Genomic DNA, 27,471 nt, shown 5'->3' on the forward strand with positions numbered 1-27,471 from the left:
GCCGACGGTTTGTGACGGCCCCGTACCAACGGAAATGTGAAAGAAGCCTAACTCTTAATATTCATATTTATCAATGTGTATTAAATGGACACCTAGAAAAAGCCCTTAGTGCACAACAATCCTACAAAAACACAGAAGGTCGGGGATCTCAGACCGATTGATCAAAGGTCTGAACGACTCCAACCAGACTAGTCAATAAGACCCCGTACATTGCCGCTTAGTGTCTCCTGTTACGTGATTCGTGATAAATAATAAGTCAATCACAATGCCAAGAAGGACAGGTGGACTAATTATGTTATGGAGCAATATAAAATCTAGGTCATGTAGCCTCTGGAGCCCTGAGCTGTCCGATATCTCTTCCCCGCCTGGCAGCAGAGGTTGGCACCTTGGATAAGGTTTGGGCGCCCTCTCTCCAAAGTGGCTCCCCCTCACTTTCCCTATATGCCCCTAGTTCAACAAAGAACTTAAACTAGACTAATCTGCCTCATTTTATTTTTGTGCAGTTGAACAGTAATGTGCAACATTTTAAAGAATCATGTGACATTTTACAGTAAAAGTGTGCAAAAAGGTAAAAGACATAAAAACAGCATATTTGATGCAAAATTCATCACTCCACATGTGCCAGTTTGATTAATTTTTGGCAACAAATGGCACAAAAAAGGGCCAATAATAACCTTTCTTCTTTTGTAAGGCGATGTTCATGTGCAGGTAGATGGCATTTTACCAAATATCATCCAGACACTACAGCAAAAATTCATGTTAAATTTGAGCAGAAAGATCAGCTATAAATTGTGGAATTGACATTTGCATTGGCTTTGTCATAGTGGGAGGAATAGTAATGGTTTGTGAAAAGAGTGTTATTTTTATTTTTTAAAAATTCATTGGGCCAATTAATATGGTGTTGTCCAGCAGTGGACAAACCGGTTAGGTTTTTCTTGAGGCACCCAGGAAAAGGTGGTCATCAGTTGTATCCTGATGCCAGATCTTTTAGAGGTGACAGGCTGCAAAGGCAGATGCCCAGGCTGTTCCCTAGTGTGGCACATAATGGCTGCTTCCAAAATGACCCCGATTTCACCTCTATGTTATCAGGCACGCTTTGTGACATGCAGCTACATGATCAGCAGAGCTTTTTTGTGCGCACCATGAATCATTATGGATGTCTGACTCCCCTGGCATTGGACTGTAGGACGTAGGGATTTATTAGCAGGTATTTTTCTTCATAAAATGTGCGCCCAAAGGGCACCTCTACAAGTTGAATTAAAGTTGATGAACATGAATTGGGTTGTCCTGTTTCAACACTCATGTACTCTATAGGCTTGCAGGCATGTAAAATAAAAAACCTGTGGTTTACTCATCCTCCCGGGTAGAGCCAGGCCTTTCTGCCGCTTGTCTTCCCTTTGTTAATCAAGGGCAGTGATAATGTCTAGGTAGATTGTACCGCTGCCGCCAATCGCTGGGCTCAGCAACTTTGGCAGTGTAGATGGCACAAACTCCTGAGCCCAGTGATTAGCTGCAGCAGTTACGAGCACTGTAGATGTGACTTCACTGCTGAAGTTGATCAACAAAGACTAGCAACATCTTTCACAGACCTTTATCATTTGAGAAGTCTGTTGCTAAATCTTTTATTCAAAGAAAAAGTTTGACCATGAACAATGTTTCATTGAAAGACTATTAACCAGGAAGATGGTTTGTTTGTTGACCAGTGTCTCTGAAAAATATCACCAGCACAGACAGTCAGTGGCACTGTTGGCATTACGATTGTTCGTGTTAAACTTTTTCTTTTTTTTATGGGTTCCTTTAGAGGCATGAGAAAAATGGACCAATTTACATCTAATCATCACAATGGTCTGTACCAATACAATTAACTTATTCTCATTATTATTGTTAATGATGAATTCTGTAAAAACAATGAAATAAAATAAACTGGTTCTCCTTCACCTCTATATAAACATGATTTATTTCTTCACATGATGACAAAAAAAACACCTTTCAGCAAGCTCAAAATCACTGACTTGTTTCAGACTACATGTCCAATGTTAAAAAACCTATAAGGTAGTTATACATGTGCACTGTCATATCCTCCCCAATTACATGACACCACATATAACTATTGGTAGAGAAACACTATATGAACAAACATGTTAATAATCAATTCAATAATAATAAAAAGGTATTCTGGACAATAATCTGGAAAACACTGATAATATATCAGATTGGGCCTCAAATTTAAATGTGGGTACCTAGTATTCAAAGCGAAGATCCAAAACGCCTTGTGACTTTGCAGTAATCTTCCTTTTCCTCTTCTATAAAAGTAAATCAACCATTTCAGTGCTTGTTACCCTCAAATTAGTGTTCCGAAAAGCTTATAGCAGACCATACAATGCTACATGCAACATTTTGTCATGCCAGCCACGCTATAGATGCAGTGCCAATAAGGCGAGCTTACTAGAAGGGTTATGGAGGGTTCAGATAACATCTAGCCCTATCTTGAAACTCTGTGTGTGGTTTATCAATAAAGGAAGCATATTCTCTAGTGGTGATCCCTCAGTGGCCATAGGGCGTCAGTGCGCTAGTCTATGACCACTCTGTTTATCTCCTCACCACATCATACCTTGTTTCTTTAGGTGGTATAAAAAATGTAGTTATTTCTCTGTAGGTACATCCTTTCTGTCCTCCTTTCTTGAATGTCTGCATGGTCAGTTGGGAAATTTTTCTTGCTACATTGTGAAGTGAAAATCAATGAAGAGGTCATTGCATTTCAGCTGGGAGTTATCTATACTCAGTCTTTTGTGCTTAAGCCTCCAATATCCTTCCACCGAGAAATCTTTCTTATTGTTATCAATAGGCACAGTCAGTTGGATCAGTTGTCTGAGGTTGGTTTTACACGTCCTCAAATTAGGGTGGAGTACTGACTGAGATGTACAGAAAGGCCGCTGGTTTACTATCCTGAACTCTATAACCTCATACATTCATTTGAGGCTGTTGAGTTCAGGTCAGAACATCTGTAACCAGTTTGTACTTCGTGGTTTGTACTCGGACCATGATACTTGTAATACACATATGTGAAACACGGATTGTGTTTGGATCGGAATATCCAGTCTGACCACTTTCTCTCCTCACCTGAGTTTAACTGCCTCATTGGCATATATGAGGTCCTTTTTTCAGAGACGAGAGAAACTGGCTTTATTCTTACCAATTAAGAAAATAGGTAACTCTGCAGCAGATAAAATATTACAATGTGCACTGAAAGTGCGCTTTCTTGTCGACTTGTCACTTCTCAGAGCTGGTGTGGTAGTGTACTGTCACTGTGCATTGAAAACAATATTACACAGTGACGAGGGAGCTCGTTCTGAGCATACATCGGAATTGACAACTGACACATGCTCAGAAGAGCAGAGTCTAGCTCAACCACTGAAATGGAGGTCACTGACGATTTGATTCTGTGTAGTGACAGCAGCCTGTGCCCCCTGATGATGTCCTCTTTGAGTACCGTATTTTTTGGCATATAAGACGCACTTTTTCCCCAAAAAAATTGTGAGGAAAATGGGGGGTGCGTCTTATATTCGGAACGCAGGCTTACCGGCATTGTGGCGGCGACAGAGGTGCGGGCATGATGTGGCACGGTGAGCTGTATGGCGTGAGCAGGTCCCATCCATATTTGAGGTGAATCCGCGGCCCGGTATTGATGGAGAGCAGCAGCGCTGGTGAGTTACGGTATTTTCCGGTGGCGGCGGCCATCTTGCTGAGGCCGCGCGTGCGCAGATTCACTACTCTGCGTCCCAGGGCTTCAGGAAAATGGCCGCGGGAGGCCACGCGTGCGCAGATGGAGATCGCGGCGGCCATTTTCCTGAAGCCCTGGGACGCAGAGTAGTGAATCTGCGCACGCGCGGCCTCAGCAAGATGGCCGCCGCCACCGGAAAATATCGTAACTCACCAGTGCTGCTGCTCTCCATCAATACCGGGCTGCGGATTCACCTCAAATATGGATGGGACCTGCTCACGCCATACAGCTCACCGTGCCACATCATGCCCGCACCTCTGTCGCCGCCAGAATGCCGGTAAGCCCGCCGCCACCAGGAAAACCACCCAGCTCTGCTGCTCTCCTTCACTACTGCTGTGGCGTCACCTCAAATGTGGAAGGGACCCTGGCCGCTGCCACCTGAGGAAGTGACCGCACGTCTGCCACCGCCACAGCAACCTCCCCATGGACACCAGGCCATGGCGTCGCCCACCTAAGCAGGATGGGACCCTGCTCAGGTGCACGCCGTTCCGCCCACCGCACCTCAGCATTACCTCACCTCTGCCACCACCATGCCTCCTGTGACCCTGCTCTGCCACTGCCTGCCCTCAGGTAAGAGATCTTAAATTCGGACAATAAGACGGACCCCATCTTATAAAAAATCTTTTTTTCTAAATTTTTCACCCCAAATTTGGGGTGCGTCTTATAGGACGGTGCGTCTTATATACCAAAAAATACGGTATCTCATAACGAACTGGAGATTCTCAAACGGAACGTAATAAAACCGGAAGCAGGCAAAAACAATTGGGCAGTTAGATTATGGTAGGGACTTTTTAATTAAAACATATTAGATTAATAAGTCATATAGGATTAAAATCAATGTGTACATCTTCGTAGATGACATCAGTGGACTCTGACTTGGTTGATTAGTAGTTTGCTGGGAGAGACGATTTTCTGTGCACACATTGTTCAGACTGCTATGTCATTACTTATGGACAGCTTGTATAATGTGTGGTCTGCAACCTGTGGATCTTGTCTGGTGAAACTGCTACAGCACCATGGAATTAATGGTGCTATATAAATAAATAATAATAATAATCAAACATTGCTAAATTTAATTTCCCTGCATTACAGGGATTGTGACTCTGCTTCTCCAGACTGCCGAATAGCAAATTCATTTTGGTTTTGCAGACATGCATGAGATGTATTGGAAGACATACCGGTATTTGTTGTCACAGAAACAGATCTAATAAATGGTTGAATAGGATATTTAAGAGAATAATTCCTGAACATGCTGTGTGGGTGGTAAGACGTGCAGCATTTTTCAAGAATTGCATCATTAAACTCACAGCATCAGGGATGTAGCCTTCACTGCCGAGCTGTCCGATGTATAGCTGCAGACCAGAGACTGGAGGACACTCCTGTTGGCTGCGAGGATCTTAGTGGTGAGTCACTATATGACATTCTTGTTACTGACTGCACCGTGGCAGCACTGCTACTGTAGATGAGGTAGGAGAACATGCACATTTCTGTCTGAAATATGGAATTATGGCACCTGCTAATGTTAAATTAGGAGCCATATTTCTACCTAGAAAGGCTGTAAACATGCTTCTGTTGGCAGACTGATAATTATCAGTTTCCAGAAAGGCGACTTTGAAAATGGCCATATACATTTGATGAATGGTCGCTGAATCTGATGATATTTATAGAACTGCTTGGCCATCTGGTAAGTATGGAAGTCTCACATCTATCCCTCAATGACAAATGTCAAAGCAAAAAACCTTGGTTGGGCATTTTGTAGTAATTAACATGTTTTGCATGTATTTTTTTATCTTTTTTTTTTTTTAATACTTCAGTAATCAATTTTTTTAGCTCTCCATAGTGGACTCAAAGCTGTGATTTCTTGATTGTTCAGACGACACACACTACACATATGCACATTTAATGAAATATCTCCTGTTAGGAAGACCCCAACTGCCATGGCAACACCACATTGCCAGCCTGCAAATGATTCACAAGGGGTGTAGCTTTTTGGAGGCCTTGTTGCCGATGCACGATGTAAGAGATCTGCTCCATACTCAATTACTTAGGCCGGTTTCACACGTTCTGATATTTCCGATACCGGAGATATCCGTGGCAACTGTGTGCCGAATCAGGACCACACAGGCGTCCGCCGGGAAGCAGCGTTACAGTAAGCGCTGTTCCCCTGCTTGTGGTGCTGAAGCCGGCTGTCATCCGTTCTCCCCTGCTCGGCAGGCAGCAGCGTGAGTAGGGGAGAATGAATTGAAAGAAAAAACTGACATGGGGTCCCCCTATATTTTATAACCAACCTGGCAAAATTCACAGGTGCGGGCTGCTATTCCCAGGCTGGTAAGGGGCCATGGATATAGGCCCCCCCCCCCCAGCCTAAAAAATCAGCCTGCAGCTCTATTAGATGCGCCAATTCTGGAGCTTTGCCTTCCTATTGCAAAGTGACATTAAGCCAGCTTAGTAATGGAGAGGTGTCAATGAGACACCTATCCATTACTAATCCTATAGTTGTTAAAAGGTTAATTAAACACACTACACAGTTAGAAAAAAGTCTTTTAATGAAATAAAACAATATAAACATTTTTTCCATCTTTATTACTATGCCATTCCAAGCGAAGCCTTCGATTTCCTGGAAAAAAATGTAAAAAAAAAATTAAACCAACAATATACCATGCCTGTCCGGCATACAGTCAGTCCCACGCAGTAATCCATATCTAGGGGAATTTACAGTTTACAATCGGGAGCGCTGCTAATGCGACCGCTCCCGGCTGTAAACTACTGGCGAATAAATTAAATGCTGGGAGCGGAGCTTTGGTGACTACAGGTGACGTCACTGAAGCTGCACGCCCTGGCGGCTTGAACTAAAATGAACTCTTCAGCGTGGGAAAATGCCAGCCGATTTTCCCACTGTCACTCTATACACACACAAAAAATTCTAAGCTGATCTCCCTCCCTCAGCGAACCATGTTTGCTTCGTCCTTCACAGCTGGGGCGGAGGATGGCAGTGACATCATGCGTTGCCGCGATGGATATGATGATGTCATTCACCAGCCTCTAATTGGGTGGCACTGGTATTGCGATGGAGAGCCGGAGGACGCACATTCAGTTGAAAAGGAATGCTGACATCTGCGGCCACTGGACCGGGCCGCAATCGTCTCAGGTGCCCTAAGGCCGCACAATAGAACCTCGGGGGCCGCATGCAGGTCGAGTGTTTGAGACCCCTGGTTTAATGTAATGTGATTGCACAATATTTGAGGGACAGTATGCAGAGGGGGCGGAGAGTCGAGAAGGGACAGTGTAGAGAGGCAGTGTGTAGATATATAAACTGCATGAGAAAACAGTGGAGAAGAGACGGCATGAAGGAGAAGGGCAGTGTGGAGAGGTTTAGTGTGAAGGCCATCGTTCATAAAGGAAGACAGCGTGGTGGGTATGGTTCATAAAGGGTGCAGAGTAGCAGTTATAGTTCATGAAGAGGATAGGGTGGTGGTTTTAATTCACAAGGGGGACCAAACTGCATTTATAGATCATGAAGGCAATGGCAAGACTATTATTGTTTATGAGAATGGACAGTGTGCAAGTTATAGTTTAAAAAGGGGACAGTGTGGAGGCAACATTCAATAACAGGGACAATATGGGAGACATATTTTGTACAAAGACCACAGTGAGGGGAAATTATTGAAGGGCAGAGATTTTTATTCAGGGGCACTAAGAAGTATTGTTTCTCCTTCGCAGAGTGACATGTTAAGCATACTGAGACTTTTATCCTAAGTCGTGACAATGCTCGGTAAAGGGTCGACATTGACTGTTAGGATTGCTGCTTCCAATAGGTGGCACTAGAGTTCTAGTCCTCTTCCTCTTTGAAGAGACAATTTGCATTCAGGGGCACTAAAATAATGTTATTTTTAAGGGCACTGTGTCAGGATATGCTGCAGAAGGCTGGAGATGAGGGAAGTCTGCAGAAACCCATCTATGGATGTGAAAAGCAGTCATGGCTTCTGGACCAGTTGGAGATGAAAGTGATGAAAATGACTCCAATCAGAGAAGACGTCACCTACAAAGTACCTGGGTGTAAATCTTTATAAGTGATACTGAATTAGTCTAAATAGTTCTGTGTTTCCTGCATTGTCCACAGTCTAATTATTACTGGTAACAGCAAGTCAGGGTATCTCTTTACTATTGTTAAGGACATGCTGGGAATTGTAGGTTCATGCTATATAAATATGTATGGCATGGGCTGATGTAAATTGCACTTATAATTGAGCTAATTGATTTGCAGAATTCCGGTTCATCTGCCAGGTCAGTAGTTTCTAATTGCTGTACAGAAAGCTCATGTAGTTCACCTTCTGGGATGCCCAGCTCTGCTTTTGATTAGCTGGGCTGGTGCAGCGTCATCTGAGTGCGATACCATTATAGAGATGTCTCACTAGCCAAACTAATCAAAAGCCATGATGTGGATCCTTGAATATAAGAGATTTATAAGATTCCTGTCCAGCTACCAGAGACTACTATCCTGGTAGATGGACCAGAATCCTGTGAATCGATCCTCCCAAATCTAATTGCAGTTGATCACTTTACTTAGCTTTGTGATGTATTTATATACTGATGGTGGTTCTGTTATTGCTTTTCCTGTGCTCATGATGACTCTGATTCTATATTCATGTAATGATGGTCGTTCTAGTGCTGTATTTTTATTCTAATGGTGTTGTATTTCTGTACTGATGTTGGCTTTAGTTCTGTATTCATGTACTGATGATGATTCTGTATTCCCGTACTGATGGTGGTCCTGTTGATATATTCTAGTACTGATGGTGGTTCAAATATTCATGTTGGTTCTTGTTGTTATTTAAATATGGTTACTGATTCTGATCCTGTAAACATGTAGCAATGTTACCGGTCAGGTTGCATACTACGTAGCTATGTTAAAGGGAATCTGTCACGCCAAAAATCGTATATGAGATAAGGCCACCGGCATCAGGGGCTTATCTACAGCATTCTGTAATGCTGTAGATAAGTCCCCGATGTAACCTGTAAGGGTACTGTCACACAGTGCAAGTTTGATCGCTACGACGGCACGATCCGTGACGTCGCAGCGTCGTATGATTATCGCTCCAGCGTCGTAGACTGCGGTCACACGTTGCAATCACGGCGCTGGAGCGATGCCGAAGTCCCCGGGTAACCAGGGTAAACATCGGGTTACTAAGCGCAGGGCCGCGCTTAGTAACCCGATGTTTACCCTGGTTACCAGCGTAAACGTAAAAAAACCAAACAGTACATACTTACATTCCGGTGTCTGTCCCCCGGCGTTCTGCTTCTCTGCACTGTGTAAGCGCCATAGCCGGAAAGCAGAGCGGTGACGTCACCGCGTCACCGCTGTGCTCGCTTTCCGGCCGGCAGGCGCTCACAGTGCAGAGAAGCTGAGACGCCGGAGGACGGACACCGGAATGTGAGTATGTACTGTTTGTTTTTTTTACGTTTACGCTGGTAACCAGGGTAAACATCGGGTTACTAAGCGCGGCCCTGCGCTTAGTTACCCGATGTTTACCCTGGTTACAAGCGAACACATCGCTGGATCGGTGTCACACACAACGATCCAGCGATGTCAGCGGGTGATCAAGCGACGAAAGAAAGTTCCAAACGATCTGCTACGACGTACGATTCTCAGCAGGGTCCCTGATCGCTGCTGCGTGTCAGACACTGCGATATCGTAACGATATCGCTAGAACGTCACGAATCGTACCGTCGTAGCGATCAAAATTGCACTGTGTGACAGTACCCTAAGGTAAGAAAACAGGTTATATTATACTCACCCAGGGGTGGTCCTTCTGCGGTCCAGGTCCGATGGGCAGAATGCTGTAGATAAGCCCCGATGCCGGTGGCCTTATCTCATATACGATTTTCGGGGTGACAGATTCCTTTAAGAAAGTAGTGTGCTGTCTGACAAGTTAAGGATTATCACATCTATATTTGTTAGGTGCATTAAAACTTTGTATTTGGTGGGGGCAGAGAGATGGGAGACTTACCTCTGTGTGCTGTAAAATCTGTGTAGATTCTGCGATATTGTGAATGCATAATACCAAGGTGTATCTAGGGTCCTAGGAGTACCGACAAAATTTGGATTCAAACCCCCACTAGCATGTTGGTCAGCTGTATGTGCCTCTTTAGCATTCTAGATGTTATAAAACAGATGTGTTCTCTCCCCATTAAAGCACCACTCCAGCACCAGCAGTTTTTTTTTCAGCCCTGGAATTGTGTTACTAATGTAAAGTCTGTGCCTCCAGTCTTATACTTGCCCTCCGGTGTCTTCACTTTTTTTCGACACCGCTCCGGTTTCACAGCGCCATCTTGTGACTTCAGCTTCTGACTGATAGGAAGTCAGAAGTTGCGTCATAAGCTCTGAATGCAAGTCTATGATAGCCAGAACGAGGCTCTCATAGATCTGGCTGGTCACAAACTGCTGGAGACCTACAAGAGCAGCGGAGATAAAAGGTGAAGACACTGGCAGGTGAGTATAAGAATAGGGTCAGGGACATTTAATTAGAAGCATCACTCCAGCAGTAAACGCTGAAGTGATGATTTAAAAAAAAGAAGAAGACTATAAATCTCTCAATCATCACATCAATAATATAATTTTATTATTATTTTTATATTTAAGTACGGTAATACTTCTAAATACTCATATATTTACCAAATAACAATTATCACCATTTTGTTACTGAACAAAGTCCACTATACCAAATATAATATGCCAATAATAAACCACATAAAGGGGACTAATACCGTCACACCATGACCAGTCCATATATTACCACCATGCTGATTATCAAAAACTACAGTACTAGCACCAATATTGCTATCAGTGACCGTTGTACAGAGGAGCTCTGTAGATCATATAAAATGCATATGTCTCATGTGCTCCCATTCTGTAGTAATATCTGTCTTTGTTCTCAAATACTGCAGTTATATCTCCTGCGAAGTGGTTACAATACAGTAGTAAGGTACACTATTTCTACCCCCAAACAGTAATAGCGTCCACCTTTTTTTGCCTCTATAGTGTTCTCCAGTCTGGCTCCTGGCAGAAACAATGTCCCCAATTTGCCCTATATAGTATCTATATCCCCCATTTGACATGTATAGTAATTATAGCCTCCATTTAGTTACCTACAGTATTTCCTGTGTCCCTGCTCCCTTACTGTAATACTGTTCCCTACCCTAACCCCCATTTTGTAATAATGTCCTTTGTGCTGGTCCGCAACTTGTAATGTCCTCTGTACTGGCACCCGTCCTGTATTTATGTCCTCTATATTGGCCTTCTGTTCTGGCCCCTATCGTATAATAATTTCCCTCGTCTCTTAAAATAAACGTCATTCGCCGGTTGCAAAGGGCACACTGACATCAGCTGCCGGCCTGTGATAGGCCTGTTATGGCTTTTGCAGTGCAGTGAGTCAGTGGCTCTTTGCTTCACAATACATTTCAACTGAATGCGCGACCAAACCCACATCTAGCTGAATATATAACATCATTGGACCCCCTTCCACCATGGGCCTGGGTGCAGTCACACTCTGCAACCGCATCATTATTCCCCGTACCTACTAAATTATCATTGTTCAGAGACTATTACTGTATGTTACTTGTGTTGTTACAAATGACTGCAGGAAAATGTGCTGTTAATTTTGGTTACCATTGCGTTTAGATTATGGGTGAGGAAGGATCCTGTATCTTGGTGTTGGTTGTCTAAAGAAAGCGGTGTGGTTTAAATGTGCAAGGTGTCCCCTCTCTCACACAGGGATTCTAAATCCCACTCATATCACCCCTTGAAATCCTTTCCTAAAAACGTAGTTTTGGTAATGCAGTAGAGCGGGTAATCTGAGAATAATAACTAAACAACTCAAATCTTGGGAGCTGAGATCTCTATCTGCGGCCTTTTTTTCAAAGACTACCGCAGGGCAATCAATGGGAAAGTGCGGGGACTCTGCTCAATGGCAACATTTTCTGACAGCTCAGGCCCTGCAGCTTGACAGCACCGAAACACCCCACTTCTGCAGCAGCTAGCCCGCCTCCTGTGACGCTGCACTCCCCGTCCCGTAAGCTACATTCAGATTATAAGACATTCTGACTAGACGTGTGTTCTCGTTCAGTGAGTGAGGTCGGCCACATCACATAACAATATGAGAGTATAAAACACACAAGTTCAAATCACCCATCTTTTTATCTATTCAAAATAAAACACAAAATAAAAACATATTTGGAATAGATGCATTTGTAAAAGCGTCTGATCTATCAAAATATAAAGTCAGTTAATCCAATCGGTAAATGGTGTAACGAGAATCACAGTTTTTGATATCCGGAACTTTATAATAAAACGCAACAAGAGGCAATCAAAACGTATCTACCCCAAAAGGTATCAGTAAAAACATCAGCAAAAAAATAAGCCTTCTCACAGATGCATATCCTAAAAATTGAAAACATTGTGTCTGGGGAAATGAAGACACGAGCAATTTTATATTTATTTATTTGAATAATAAATTTCCGAATTTTATTTCCCCACTTAAATAAGAAAAACTACACCTGTTTGGCATCGGCGTAATCGTGCCGATCTGGAGAATAATATTGCCAGGTCAGTTTTACCATATAGTGAACATGGTAAATAACCCCTCCCCCCACAACAAATTGTGGAATTGCATTTTCTTTTGCAATTTCAGCGCATTTAGATTTTTTTTCCCGCTTTCCAATGCATCACATCATAAAATGAATGAGGTAATTCAAAAGTACATGTCCTGCAATAAAACAAGCCCCATTCAGCTATGTGGATGGTAAAATATAAAAGTGATGGCTCTTGAAGGAAGGAGAGAAAAAACAAAAAAATTGCCCAGGAGTGAAGGGATTAATTGTTTTGTTTCAAATACATTGTATTATTTAGTACAGATGATAAATTATAAAAATTGTGTGACACTGTTCAAATACTTGTGGACCCATCTTTGTGTATGTAGTCCATGTGTATACAGTACAGACCAAAAGTTTGGACACACCTTCTCATTTAAAGATTTTTCTGTATTTTCATGACTATGAAAATTGTACAGTACAGACCAAAAGTTTGGACACACCTTCTCATTTAAAGATTTTTCTGTATTTTCATGACTATGAAAATTGTACATTCACACTGAAGGCATCAAAACTGTGAATTAACACATGTGGAATTATATACTTAACAAAAAAGTGTGAAACAACTGAAATTATGTCTTATATTCAAGGTTCTTCAAAGTAGCCACCCTTTGCTTTGATAACTGCTTTGCACACTCTTGACATTCTCTTGATGAGCTTCAAGAGGTAGTCATCGGGAATGGTCTTCCAACAATCTTGAAGGAGTTCCCAGAGATGCTTAGCAGTTGTTGGCCCTTTTGCCTTCACTCTGCGGTCCAGCTCACCTCAAACCATCTCGATTGGGTTCAGGTCTGGTGACTGTGGAGGCCAGGCCATCTGGCGTAGCATCCCATCACTCTCCTTCTCAAATAGCCCTTACATAGCCTGGAGGTGTGTTTGGGGTCATTGTCCTGTTGAAAATAATTGAATGTCCAACTAAACGCAAACCGGATGTTATAGCATGCCGCTGCAAGATGCTGTGGTAGCCATGCTGGTTCAGTATGCCTTCAGTTTTGAATAAATCCCCAACAGCGTCACCAGCAAAGCACCCCCACACAATCACACCTCCTCCTCCATGCTTCATGGTGGGATCCAGGCATGTAGAGTCCATCCGTTCACCTTTTCTGCGTCGCACAAAGACACGGTGGTTGGAACCAAAGATCTCAAATTTGGACTCATCAGACCAAAGCACAGATTTCCACTGGTCTAATGTCCATTCCTTGTGTTCTTTAGCCCAATCAAGTCTCTTCTGCTTGTTGCCTGTCCTTAGTAGTGATCTCCTAGCAGCTATTTTACCATGAAGGCCTGCTGCACAAAGTCTCCTCTTAACAGTTGTTGTAGAGATGTGTCTGCTGCTAGAACTCTGTGTGGCATTGACCTGGTCTCTAATCTGAGCTGCTGTTAACCTGCGATTTCTGAGGCTGGTGACTTGGATAAACTTATCCTCAGAAGCAGAGGTGACTCTTGGTCTTTCTTTCCTGGGGCGGTCCTCATGTGAGCTAGTTTCTTTGTAGCGCTTGATAGTTTTTGCCACTGCACTTGAGGACACTTTCAAAGTTTGCCCAATTTTTCAGACTGACTGACCTTCATTTCTTAAAGTAATAGTGGCCACTCATTTTTCTTTACTTAGCTGCTTTTTTTTGCCATAATACAAATTCTAACAGTCTATTCAGTAGGACTATCAGCTGTGTATCCACCAGACTTCTGCACAACGCAACTGATGGTCCCAACACCATTTATAAGGCAAGAAATCCCACTTATTAAAACTGACAGTGCACATCTGTGAATTGAAAACCATTCCCGGTGACTGCCTCTTGAAGCTCATTAAGAGAATGCCAAGAGTGTGCAAAGCAGTCATCAAAGCAAAAGTTGGCTACTTTGAAGAACCTAGAATATAAGACATAATTTCAGTTGTTTCACACTTTTTTGTTAAGTATATAATTCCACATTCATAGTGTGAATGCCTTCAGTGTGAATGTACAATTTTCATAGTCATGAAAATACAGAAAAATCTTTAAATGAGAAGGTGTGTCCAAACATTTGGTCTGCACTGTATGTGTTTACACAAAACATGTTTTTACTCAGTACATATCTTAGTCCATGAGCCAAGAACCAAATTTGACGATATCGGTACCAAGCGGAGTGACTAATTCTCTTTGGTATTTTTAGGTAGATGCATGTCTGTAGTTTATTTTTTGATATGATAGCCCTTACATATACGTAGCTTATTAACCCCTTCAGCCCTAGGCCTATTTGTACCCAAGTGCCTAAGCCAATCTGACCTGTGCCACTTCATGGGCTAATAACTTTGGAACGCTTTCACCTATCCAAGCCATTCTGAGATTGTTTTCTCGTGACATATTGTACTTCACGTCAGTGCTAAATGGGAGTCAATATATTTTACCTTTCTATATAAAAAAATGCTAAATATTCGGAAATTTTGGAAAAATCGGCAATTTTTTAACTTTGAAATTCTCTGCTTTTTACAAAAATACTGATACCCCCCATAATAGTTATTAATTTACACTCCCCACATGTTTACTTCATATTGGCATCATTTTGAAAATGAAACCTTATTGTTTTACGACGTAATAGGGCTTATAGTTTTATGCGCAATTTTTCACATTTACAGCAAAACCCACTTTTCAAAGGACCAAGTCACTTCTGAAGTCACTTTAAGGGGCTTACATAACAGAAACCACCCATAAATTACCCCATTTTGCAAACTACACCCCTCAAGCTGTTCAAAACTCATTTTTAAAAACTGTTAACCCTTTAGGTGTTCCACAGGAATTTTAGCATGAGCCAAGAACCAAATATGACGATATCGGTACCACCCGGAGTGACTAGATGTAGTATTTGTAACAAAATTTAATCCAAGTTATGTAAATACACACTGAACATGTCATGTGCATATATATATATATATATATATATATATATATATATATATATATATATATATATATATGTTACTCCATAATATCTTCAACATCGGACTCTGAATCTGACTGTTGTTCTACTGGCTCGTCTTCAGTACCCTTGTTCTGGCATGTCTGTAATCTGCACATGTCTGTGCACTTCAGGCCATTGCTGAGGCAAGTACACTGAGGAAGTTCACATGACCGCACACACTTGCAGGACAGTAGCTGTATAATAGCTTCTGGTGCTGGTGCCCCTTGCATCCACTTGACAACAAGCTTTCCGTCGTTATCTATCATCCAACCGCAGTCTGTTGGGTTTGCAACCCATGGCTGGCTCTGCAGACTTCTCCTCCAGATCGCAGCCTGGTAGTTTGCACGCAGTGCATGCATGAAAAGGCAGTCCTGGCAAGGAGGGAGTTGACTTGACTCTACCACTCCACGTCTGGCACAGAACAGCTGATAACGGAGCCTGTTTACCTCAGTTGTTTGGGTAGTTGGCAGGTACATGTGGCAGGTGATTTCCTGTAACTTCTCAAAAAGTTCGGTAGACACTTCCCATGAACGACCAACTTCCTGAAAGGCATCCTGGTATGTCTTGTTCATCTTCAACTGCTTGAGTGTCGTCATCTTCCCACGGCCAGCGAATGCACTGACGGTGTCACAGCCTGTAAATGCATGCATACCAATCAATGAATCACATACGCTGCCTCCCAATGTTCGGCTCAGAGTGGTGATATCCAGGAATCTTGTCCGGTTCTGTGTACCGCATTTCTGGAACAGGTGGGATGGGATTTTGTGGCACATGCCCAGACACAGGACCATGACATCAGTATCCTCCGAAGTGATGATGACCGACTTGTAACCAGATTCTGCTGCATGAAGAGCATGGAGAAGGAGGCGTGTGTCTGCTTCTTCTTGATTTGACTTAAGGTCAGCAGCCTCTTCCCACTGTTCTTTGGTGATCTTAAAGCAGAGCTGCTCACATGTGACATACAGCTCCTTCTCCTCAAGCTTCTCCCTGTGGTGTTTCGCCTTCCATTCTTCTACCAGAAACTTTATGAGACTTGCCTTGTTGGAGGAACTACTTAGAAGCTTTTTCCACTGCTGGATGTTGTGCCCATGTTGAATGTTCTTGAAATGGATCCCTGTGCCTTCATATCTGTTGACTCTTTCTGTATCTTTGATGGATGTCTCCTTGTAGACGTCAAAGACAATATCAATGCGCTTGCTCTTAGCACCCTCATGGATAGCGCGACTCATTGCTGTGCCTGCTAGCTGGCCAAATGTTGCATTGTTTCCCTTCAGTTTCTGAACCAGGCTCATCCCATCAATGATGGTTGCAGAGGGCTCGGGGATCACTTCTGCAGGACGAGCATTCCTCTCCAACTCCCTTGCGAGGGCAGCCTTGTTGGTCTTGCGGATAGACCCATCACCATTGGCAAGTGCCCATGGCAATGGACCCAGGGGATGAGTCAAGACATCACTCATTTGTAGCTTTCTGTTCTCAGCTACAAGTATCATCTGGCCAAATAGGTTTCTGTCAGCCTTCAAAATTACCTCCTTGCCAAGACCTTGTCTGCGTGTCTTCATTTGGATGTTAGAGAACGTTTTAAGTTTGTTCTTCGTCATCTTGTCATGAAACAATGTAGTTGGCTTATCGGTACCCAAACGCTCATCCTTGAATGTTTGATATGCATCCTCTCCTATACTGTATGCCCCTTGAAGGTCTTTGGCTACATCTGGTGGTGCTACAGTCGCTGTTGACAAACTGATAAGTTCACCATTATGCTCTTTGTTGAAGGGGTTCACCCAACCTGTCTCCAGCAGTTGAACGAAAGATTGGACATCGGCTTCATCTCTTCTAATCCTAGACACCTGTAGGTCTGAATGGCTGAAGTCAGTATATTGTTGGCCTACCAGGGCCCTCAGCTGCCTCAAGTACATACTGCGGTACTCTGATGTCAGGTAGAACCTGGAAACAGCTCCAACTTTGAGGCTGAAGCCTTTTGTGCCCCCTGGTGTCTGGGTGTCTTTGTTGATTGTCTCTTCAATGGTCTGGTCCACAGGAATTCGTCCAAAAGGATTCTTGCTACCGATCTGGACCGAAAAGCCACCTTGCATGAAGTATTCATGGACCTCTGGGTGTTCTATGGGCAGCCGAGACATTGTGGCATAGTAATAGGTTAGGTATCGGGCATAGTTGACCTTGTCATAGGCAAAACACCATGGTATCATCTGTCGGATTGCTCCTAGGTGAAGCATCCAGTTGCCTTCTCTTGAAGCTCGAACCAGGGCCAGCATGGTCTCGACCATGTCCAAGTATGACATCCAGAATGCTGAGAGTTGTTCATTTCTGAGGGTCTCAAGATAAACTTGAAAGAGCTTCAGGGTAAGTGTGCAAGATTCATTATCCAAGAGCTTTTCGAAGGATCCCTGCGACACACTGATGCGAAAGTTTGTGATGTTCTTCAGTGTTTCATCCAGATGGTGAAGGTCCCTTGCATGGTTTTCTTCTAGCCATGGAAGGAAGTTTTTCCATGCAAGCCTCATAAGTGCTTCATAGACCAGCTTGTGTAGTCTCACTGCTCTGTTGTACCTCCGGCCGTCCATCACTCCAGACACTGATCCTTCAGCGATTACACCGGATTCAACACACAGATCTCTAAGGCCTGCATCCTGAAATCTGTTCCCTATGATAGAGAGGAGATTACAGATTGTGTGGAAGACACCCATTCTAATTATAATGTTCTTGAACTTCTCCTGTTTCCAGATAACCTCGGCAGCTTTGGCATAGAGTGCTTGATCAAACACACACACAATTCTGTTAAGCTTCAGGGTCTGCATGATGGCATGTGTTTGCTCCAAGACTTCATTCACAGTGGACATGGCTGTTGCAGGAGCATTGATAGTGGGCAGGTAGCTTACAGTGTCCTGGGCCACTACAATGTCGCTGCGGATTTTTATGTTGAACCCAGTCCAACTGCTGGTGGTCTGATCCTCATGGTCTGACATTCTAGCCAGAAGCCAGATATGGTTTTTGGTTTTTGAATCCTGGACCTCCTTGGTAGTGTTAACATTCGAAGTCTCAATCCTGGGTGGCTCTCCCCGCTGCCCAACATTGTATATCGGTAGCATTAATTCTGTCAGAGTTATGCTTCTTTTCTTCGACTTGGTTACATCTGGCAGGACTTTCTTTGTCACAGAGCATGCAACATTGGACTGAACAGCAATGCCATTGACTCTATGAGATGTACCTGCTCCACTTAGTGTCTCCTCAAGTCTGTCAATGTTATCCCAGGCCAGGGTTGTGAACACACCTGGGTAGATACTTGCTGGCATTGGGATGTCATCCTTTGAACATTCCAACTTCTGGATACAAAGGGCTGTATCGATCTCCTCAGCCATTGAATATGACACACAGTGGCCAAGACGATTCAGAGTTCGAATCAGTTCTGTATTGCCGGTCAAAGACTTAACTGCAAAGGATAGCAGTACGTGCTTTGGTGGCTTTGTCTTTCCATTGGTAACAGCAAAAACCAAGTCACTGCCGAAGGATGTGGCAAGACGTTGAGCTCTTTCACAGGTAGTTTGGCACTCACAATCTCCTGTAAGCAGGGTTTGCAGGAATTGAGTGACTAATGCAGGAACGACATTCTGATCTGTATTGGGAGGCCATGGCTGACTCACATCTTGCTTCTTGATCTCATTCCTTAGCTGCATTGCTGCTTTGGTTACGATATCTCCAGAGTTAGCAGCTCTTGCTTCTTGCAGATCTTTTGTCATGCTGTGTACTTGCCGGACAAGGTCGTCCATTGATAGGCTACATGGATAGACTAGAAGCTTACCTTTCTCATCTGAGAGAAAGCGGAGTGATTCCCCAATCTCTGTTTCAAGTTTTCGTCGAACATGTTTCTTTGTCGATGGTTTCAGTTGGATGATACCACGGGATATCATTAATCTCTCAAGCCTAGATGTGAGGTTTATCATAGGCAGTACTTCTGGGTTTGGGAACAATTTAGTCCTTATATACAAGAAGAGTTCTTCAAGGGCCTCTTTCTCTGCCTCTTCGTAGCGTACTTCCTCGCTTTCGACCTGATTTTCAGCTGCACTAGACCTACAGGCCACTTGGGAATCATCTTTTGTGAATAGTTTGTAGCACGACTTGTGGTAGTGCCCCTCTGCAGCAACAAGGTCTCTGCTAAGTAAACCAAGTATTCTCTGTGTGCCTTTCCTTATCGCTGCTCTGCGGATCGTCTCATCTGCTCGTAGCTCAACACACTGGACAATTGGCTCCCTTGTTTGTTTTCCTTTTAGGTACTTGCTTGACTTCTCACAGAAGATACATACTTTGGCATACACCCTGCTATCACTGGGGGCACCCCTCGGTAGCTTCCTCATGGAGATTTTGCTTGCTGTTTCGACATTGACACCCTTGCCAAGGATAGAATCCAGTGACTTCTTCATTGTAAAGATACTACGACATTTACGGTGATATTGTATGTGTGGTATTTCTCCTTCTTCAAGGCCCTTAGCTGCTACCAGGACTGATTCATGCTGCCTGATCTCTGCAGCCCTAAGCAATGTTTTCCAGGAGTCCAAATCCTTAAGGGACGCCAGATCATCGCTGTCATCATTAGAGCAGTGTATGATACAGTCGATCCGTGATTTCTTCCTTGCTGGTACTTCCATCATGCCGTTAGATAGTCAGTAAACACCTGCAAACACAAAGAAAAACATTAAAATTTTATTTACCGTATTTCCTGGCGTATAAGACGACTTTTTAGCCATGAAAAACATGGCTCCAAGAGGGCGGTTGTCTTATACGCCGAATACAGCCGCCGGGGGGAAAGGCCGCCGCGCAGGGAAGGAGGAGGCAGGGGCCCACCTTCATGAGGCGCTCGTTCTTAGAGCTGGGAGCGCTGGTGCTAGGTGACTGTTCCCCCTCTCTCCACAAGTTCCTTACCAGCAGCAGCACACAGTACAGGACTACAGGACCTGTGGTGATGTCACGGCCATGTGATCAGTCACAAGCCTGGGAGGTGTCAGCCTCTACAGAGGGAGATAGGAGCTCTGCAGAGAAGACCGGAGAGTCCTGTTCAGCACAGAACGTGTATGTGTCAGTGTGTGTGCGTGTGTTGGGGCACCTCAGGGTGTCTTCAAATGTGACATAGCCCCCTAGATTTCTTCCAGTAAAATTTGCACTCCAAAAGTCATTTGGCGCTCCTTCCCTTCCGAGGCCTGCCGTTCCCCAATACTGCAGTGTACGACAACATATCGGGTGTTGTTGTGTTCGGGAGAGATTGGTGAACAAATAGTGGGGTGCATTTTTTGCTGGTACACCTCTTAAAAATAAAAAAATGAGCCTAAAATGACACCTTCATGTAAAAAATGCACTTTTTCCATTTTCTCAACCAAGTGTTTCCAACTACTGTGAAACACTGGTTGGGTCAAAGTGGTCACTATACCCCCTAAAAGATTCCTTGGGGGTGTAGTTTCCAAAATAGGGTCACTTTTTGGGGTTTCCACTGTGGGGGTACCTCAGGCAGCCTTCAAATGTGACATGGCCCCCTAGATTTCTTCCAGTGAATCCGCCACCCAAAAACCACATAGCGCTCCTTCCGTGTTGAGCTGTGCTGTGTGCCCATACTTTAGTTTACGAGTACATGTGGGGTGTTTCTATAAACTGCAGAATTAGGGTAACCAAGTTTGGGTTTGCCGTTAACCCTTGCTAGGTTGCAGGTAAAATTGGATTACAATGTAATATCTGGAAAAAAAATGAAATTTTGAAATTTCGCCTTCATTCTGCTAAAATTCCTGTGGAACACCTAAAGGGTTAACAGTTTTTAAAAATGAGTTTTGAACAGCTTGAGGGGTGTAGTTTGCAAAATGGGGTAATTTATGGGTGGTTTCTGTTATGTAAGCCCCTTAAAGTGACTTCAGAAGTGACTTGGTCCTTTGAAAAGTGGGTTTTGCTGTAAATGTGAAAAATTGCGCATAAAACTATAAGCCCTATTACGTCGTAAAACAATAAGGTTTCATTTTCAAAATGATGCCAATATGAAGTAAACATGTGGGGAGTGTAAATTAATAACTATTATGGGGGGTATCAGTATTTTTGTAAAAAGCAGAGAATTTCAAAGTTAAAAAATTGCCGATTTTTCCAAAATTTCCGAATATTTAGCATTTTTTTATATAGAAAGGTAAAATATATTGACTCCCATTTAGCACTGACGTGAAGTACAATATGTCACGAGAAAACAATCTCAGAATGGCTTGGATAGGTGAAAGCGTTCCAAAGTTATTAGCCCATGAAGTGGCACAGGTCAGATTGGCTTAGGCACTTGGGTACAAATAGGCCTAGGGCTGAAGGGGTTAATAAGCTACGTATATGTAAGGGCTATCATATCAAAAAATAAACTACAGACATGCATCTACCTAAAAATACCAAAGAAAATTAGTCACTCCGGGTGGTACCGATATCTGGCCCGGCTCATGGACTATCTGGCCTGCTGTCATCTGTCAGCCAGGGCTGGATTTTATTTCCAATCTGAATCAGTCTCTCAGGTCAGCAGTATACACTGTAAAAAATAAAACTTCTGAACAAGTGCATTGACAAATATACCAATCTGTATAAATAAATTATATCTAAATAACTAATATTAACTATTGGTAAAGGAGCTATAGAACTATATAGATTGATTGTGTTGCCAAAATATGCAGGTATAAGTGAGGAAAAGAGTGGAAATTCAGACAGTTCAGCTCCACTGGGCAGTGTATGTGTTCTTCATTTCAGTATGATATCTATTTGGGCCAAACTTATAATAGTAAGAATACTGTTGTTCTGCAGGTGTCATCATTGAGCAAGCCATGAACGCCACTCCATCATCATTGGGGCTTCTCTCAGGATACAATTCCTCTGGCTCTGATGAAGAAGATGCAGCAGCAGCTGATAATACATCCTGGTGAGCAAATGTGACCTTGTTATGGTATAGCATAGAGAGATGCCTATACTGCACATCATGCCCACTGGCATTTTCCGCCATTGACCAAGAACCCCTCATTCCCACTTATGAATCCCGTTAACTATCCATGTGTTGGACAGAAACATGTCATGTTGGCAAACCTGAATTTTGCAAGAGTCGTAATAGGGATCACAAAACTAGGATAATGTTCCAGTCAGGCCTCCCCTACAAAGATGATGGTGCGGAGGAGATTTTCAGTGACTACAATAAGCCTACAATGGACAATGTTTGGCTTTTGTTGGAGGGCTTGTGTTACACAACTAGCTATTGATTAGATGTGACGCTACATAAACTAGCTCCCAAATTTCTGCTCCATGTTTATAATGTAAAACACTCTGCTTTCTGTAGGTATGCTTCTAGTGTAACTGGGAACATTTTTATGGGGTACCTACCAGTCAGCCTTAACAGTGGAAAAAATCTTACTGTGGTTGCCAAGCTCACCATACACACTAAATATAGAAAACTATTGGGACACACCTCTCGACTGCAGTAATATAATAGTATGCCAATGTTGCCAGTTAATTAGTAAAGTTTCTTTCCTCTTAAATATTCCATGATTAGCTGTAAGGTGTACTATTGAAAAGTGAAACATTTAGGATCCATAGAAATTCAGCAAGGAAAGTACAAGGCTCGATTCATCACAGCTTTTATGCCAATATTCTGGCGTAAAAAGCTATGAAAAGACACATAATTTTTGTGCAATTCAAGACTGCACTAAGATTTAGCGACTTTTGGTGTACTCTTGCCGTTTTCACCCATCTCTAAGAAAGGGGACAGAGCTGGAGCAGAATGGGGGAATGGTGACCGCTGTTGATCAAATTAATGATGATCGGCTGCGTTCGCTCCCCTAAAATCTTACTCCAGAAGGATTTGTGGCAAGGTGCTCACAGAGCCAGTCTTCCAAAACTCCTGATTCTTGAAAAGGCTTACACTTGATGAAAGGGTGTCTGAGTCCAGCCATCTGCTCAAGACTGGTGTGAACAACGCCAGGTTTGATGTATGTGGCCCTTAGAGTGTGGTCAGTCACCAATACTGACTGAATATCAAATGATATCTACATCAGCACAGCCACTAATAGAGACCTGCAAGCTATAACTAGAAAACCTCATTAAAATCAGCAAAAGAAGTGTGCCCCTACCAGGAGCTTTGTAGTATGCATTTCCATGGCCAGGAAAACTGCATGTAAGCCTTATGTTACAAAGCACATTGCTTAGTTTCGGATGGAGTGGAGTTAAGTATGCCACCACTGGAGACTACGTTGTACCAGCTGTAAGGTTTGGTGAAGGAGGGCTAATGCTAAGAGTTTTTTCAGAGTTCGTCCTATGCCTCTTAGTACCATTGAAGGGATATCTTAATGCTTCAGCATACCTGGACCTTTTGGACAATTGTATGCTTCCAACTTAGTGCAAACTGTTTGTGGAAGACCCTTTTTAGACCCGTTTAGTGAGATTGGGGTGGAAGAACTTGACGGCTGCACTGAGTCCCGATCTCTGCCCCATCGAACACCTTTGGGATGAAGTAAAACGTAAATTGCATGCTCGGCCCTCTATTCCAACATAGGCGTTTGTCATCACAAATACTATGTGGATGAATGAGCAAAAATCCCACGGACACCCTCCAAAATCTTGTATAAAGCTTTATAAGAAAAGTGAAATCTGTTTTAACTGCAAAGGGGGAACCAGCTTCTTACTAATACTTATGGATTTAGAATGGCATGTGAGCAAGTACCTTTTAGGTGAAATGTGTTATTGCCTAATACAGTTGTCCATGCAAAATAGTCTGTGCCTATGTGTCATAAGTCACATTCAGAATATGACCTAGAAATAGGGAAAACTTGTGGTGTTTACATTTTTGAACAAATTGGAGAACCTGGCTGTGCCAGCAATTTTTTTTGTACACTGTAGGTCATTTTCTCCTTTACACCTAAATATCCTAGAGATCTAATGACATTAGAATATGGAATATACTAAATTATTGTTTGATTCACCATTCTGTTTTATGAAGTTACTAAAGATGTGGTCATATGAGATGTGTTAATTAATGATATGGGAGGGGGGACCAACGATGTCGCCTGTCCATCAGCTCTCATGTAGGAATCCTGTCTAGCGAATTCTTACAAGAAGTAGCAGTTGAGAAATTTCTAAGCCACCAAGAGCCACACCTTTTTATCCCGTTTTATGAAATCATATTATTAGAAAATATATTGTGGGTTTTTTTCATACATGATTTTCACAGTCAAATTAGTTACCGTACCCTTTTTTTTTTGTTTCAGTCAGATTCCATCCAGGTCAAGTTTTTTTGCAGATGCAGCCTCCAGCAGTAAAGAAGAGGCGCACTATCCTAAGAAAGACAAGGTGGAAGAACCTCCAGTACCTCTGCCATCTCCCTTGCCCTCTTTCAGACTTCCCGCTCCATGTCTTGGTAGTGATAGTGGGTTGAGTTCTAGCAGTGTGTTCTCAAACCCCTTCCAAGATGAAAAGCAGGCACAGCTAAGCATCTTAGAGCGGCATGTCAAACTGAGTGATTGCAATTGGGCAAAGGGTGGAAAAAGTGTCTGTCTCGCTTACCAAAGAGATGGGCGATGTCGTTATGGAACCAGATGCAAATACAGTCATGGCAGTGACTTGCCTCAGGGAAGTACAGCATCTGCACAGCGAGATAGTGTTGGAAATGATACGAGCAATAAAGTATTGGAGATGCACAATATAATGAGTGGGGAAGATCAAACTGAGGAACCTCAAAGTGATAAGGGAAAACGGAAAAAGCCTGGACTTAGTGACACTCTTGTTCCACCAAAGAGATCATTAAAAAGCTACCAAAAGCAAATGTCAACTGAGAGACCTTGGGCGGTGTAATAAGTCTCTATCCTATATATACAAGTCCTATGACTTTGATATATGAAATTGGCTCATATACTATTAGGCCCTATAGAATTATATTGTATTTATGAATGTTTTTTTTTCTCCTAACAATTTATTGTGTGTTATTTAAAAAACAGGATGGTATTTACCTGTCAAGCTCTTACCAAATGTTGCTTCTGTTTTCACTGGGGTTACTTATAATTGGTAGGACAAATCTTATTAGATCTTTTGACCGCACACTTCAATCCTTCAACATAGATTTTTATGAACTTGGATTTTCTACTTTTAGCGAACTAGTCTTTTATTTGACTTCTAGAATTTCTGCACCGGCTAAAAACCGCTACAAGAATACATTTTTGTATGTGGTGCCATTAATTAAAGAAGTTAACCTACATTGGGGCTGATTTACTAATACGGTCTAATATTTAGACAGTGTAAACTTAGACTAGTCTAGTCAAACATGTGCAACACATCACTGAAGGTATACATACATTTAAGATAGATCCTTTCTGATAGAAGATTAATTGCTGTGCAATAGTTTAACGAGCAATAAAGTAAACTTTCACACTGTTTCTCTGCCAGGGACATACAGTGTCTCGTGCCCTTGCAGGATGGTAGCTGAGCAGCTAAGTACATTAGAGATACGTCCTGGCTACTAACCGCCATATCTCGGCATGGAACTTGCTATGATAGCAATTCAGGGCCCACTTTATGGGCTCATTCACATGACCATATTTTTGGTCTGAATGCTATCACTAAAAAAAATGGAGTGCACTCGGATCAGTAACAGGGCAGTGCAGACAAACTTTTCCTTTCACCTCTTGCCCCTAGGTTTTATGTATCACACCTACTAAGTAAAAGAAAAAAATCTTTAGAAAAAATAAAGAAATCGTGTTAAAAGAAAACACTGCTATTTACATTTTTAAGTGTTTATAATAATAAACTACAAATACTTGGCATCACCATATCTGTAACAGCCCAAAATATTAAACTAGCTTGTCACTTGCTCCTGGTAAATGTAGTCACTTTGTTTCAACAAAAGTTGAATGAAATGCAATTAAAAAGTCACAATCCCAAATATTATAGCAGCTAAATTAAAAATTGTCTTTAAAAAAACAAGCCCGCCTACATCCTTGTTGCTGAAAAAATAATAAATAAAAAGTTACAGCTCTTAGAATATCGTGACAAAAAAACAAACGTTTTGGAAATGGGATTTTGTTGAGAAAATGTAATAAAATATAAATTGACGATACATATTTCGCATCACCATATGCATAATGATAAATACTATAAAATGAGAATGCTATTTATCCCATTCATTAGACACCATAAAAATAAAAAGAATTTGTGTTTTTTTATTATTTCACTTAAAAAAAAAAAAGTATATTTGGCTTTCCACAGGTAGGTGTAAAACAGGTCTAGGTCCTGCTCTGTCCCGGTATATTTTGAGGAGATATTTATTTACTGCAGGGTATTTGCTCATTGTTTTATGCTAGGTTTTGTCTGATAATGGCCACAGTGTGTAAATGTGCAGCTACACATTGAATTTGTAGCAGTAGGTGTGCCGGTCCATTTTTGGGGTTTTGCTGAAATTGTAGTGATTGTAGAGGATCTCATCGTCTGGTGCATAGACAGCTTTGTGTCTCTATATAGCAGTCATATCTTGTCGTGGGAAAGCTACAATACCTTTATCGGGGAGCGATCTCCCATAAACAGCCTTTTTTCAAACTTTGCAGTTTTCTAAAACCTATCCTTCAAGTATTTACAAATATTGTGAGGTAAATGTTCTATAAAACACTCTAAAATGCTGAAAACTTGAGTTGCATGTTCCCTTTATAGAGAAGCTATCTCTGAGTCCATTATCATAAAAATACAAGCTATTCCAGAAACACTTGGGTTTGGGGCTGTAGGTTAAAGGGAACCTGTCAGCAGGATTGTACACAGTAACCTACAGACATTGTCAGGTCAGCGCCGTTATGCTGATTAAAATGATACCTTGGTTGATGAAATCTGTCTTGTAGTTTAATCTTTATTTTCAATTGTGAGTTAATGATATACCCGTGCTCCAGGGTGGCCTGTGGGAGTCTTCATGTGGTGCTCCGATTAGATATTCATAATTCAGACTGCTGACAGGTCAGTGATCCCTCACTGACCTGCCCCCTAGTTTGCATAATGAATATCTGTATATACTGTAAAAAAAAAAGAACCCTTTTGCAGGCAGGTGCCAGCCATGGCACCTGCTCTGCAGCAAAATCGCA

At 42.4% G+C, this 27,471-nt stretch overlaps 1 protein-coding gene and 1 long non-coding RNA gene across 8 annotated transcripts in view; one reads left to right on the top strand and one right to left on the bottom strand.

The window, feature by feature from the left end:
* The window catches only part of LOC143764830 (uncharacterized), a 90,798-nt gene extending 85,597 nt beyond the window's left edge, over nt 1–5,201 (bottom strand). For both annotated transcript variants that reach the window (XR_013213282.1, XR_013213281.1), the window contains exons 1-2: nt 5,089–5,201; nt 2,241–2,303 (exon numbers count right to left, since the gene is read on the bottom strand). This is a non-coding gene — a long non-coding RNA (uncharacterized LOC143764830). The remainder of the gene's footprint in view (nt 1–2,240; nt 2,304–5,088) is intronic.
* LOC143764829 (uncharacterized) overlaps nt 1–27,222 on the top strand; it is a 28,195-nt gene extending 973 nt beyond the window's left edge. For 2 of the 6 annotated variants that reach the window (XR_013213280.1, XM_077250819.1), the window contains exons 2-3: nt 22,178–22,292; nt 24,625–27,222. Coding sequence is in view for 3 of the 6 variants with exons in the window: in XM_077250819.1 (XP_077106934.1) it covers nt 22,178–22,292; nt 24,625–25,207 (698 nt within the window). In the remaining 3 variants the exon portion in view is untranslated. Of the gene's footprint in view, nt 1–4,928; nt 5,185–5,212; nt 5,249–7,677; nt 7,838–22,177; nt 22,293–24,624 lie in introns of those variants that run through there. The other 4 variants (XR_013213278.1, XR_013213279.1, XM_077250817.1 and 1 more) reach the window with 4 other exon arrangements.
* Nucleotides 27,223–27,471: the final 249 nt, after the last annotated feature.

This window comes from Ranitomeya variabilis, chromosome 4 (assembly GCF_051348905.1).
Source record: "Ranitomeya variabilis isolate aRanVar5 chromosome 4, aRanVar5.hap1, whole genome shotgun sequence".
In the NCBI taxonomy this organism is placed as follows: Eukaryota; Metazoa; Chordata; class Amphibia; order Anura; family Dendrobatidae; genus Ranitomeya; species Ranitomeya variabilis.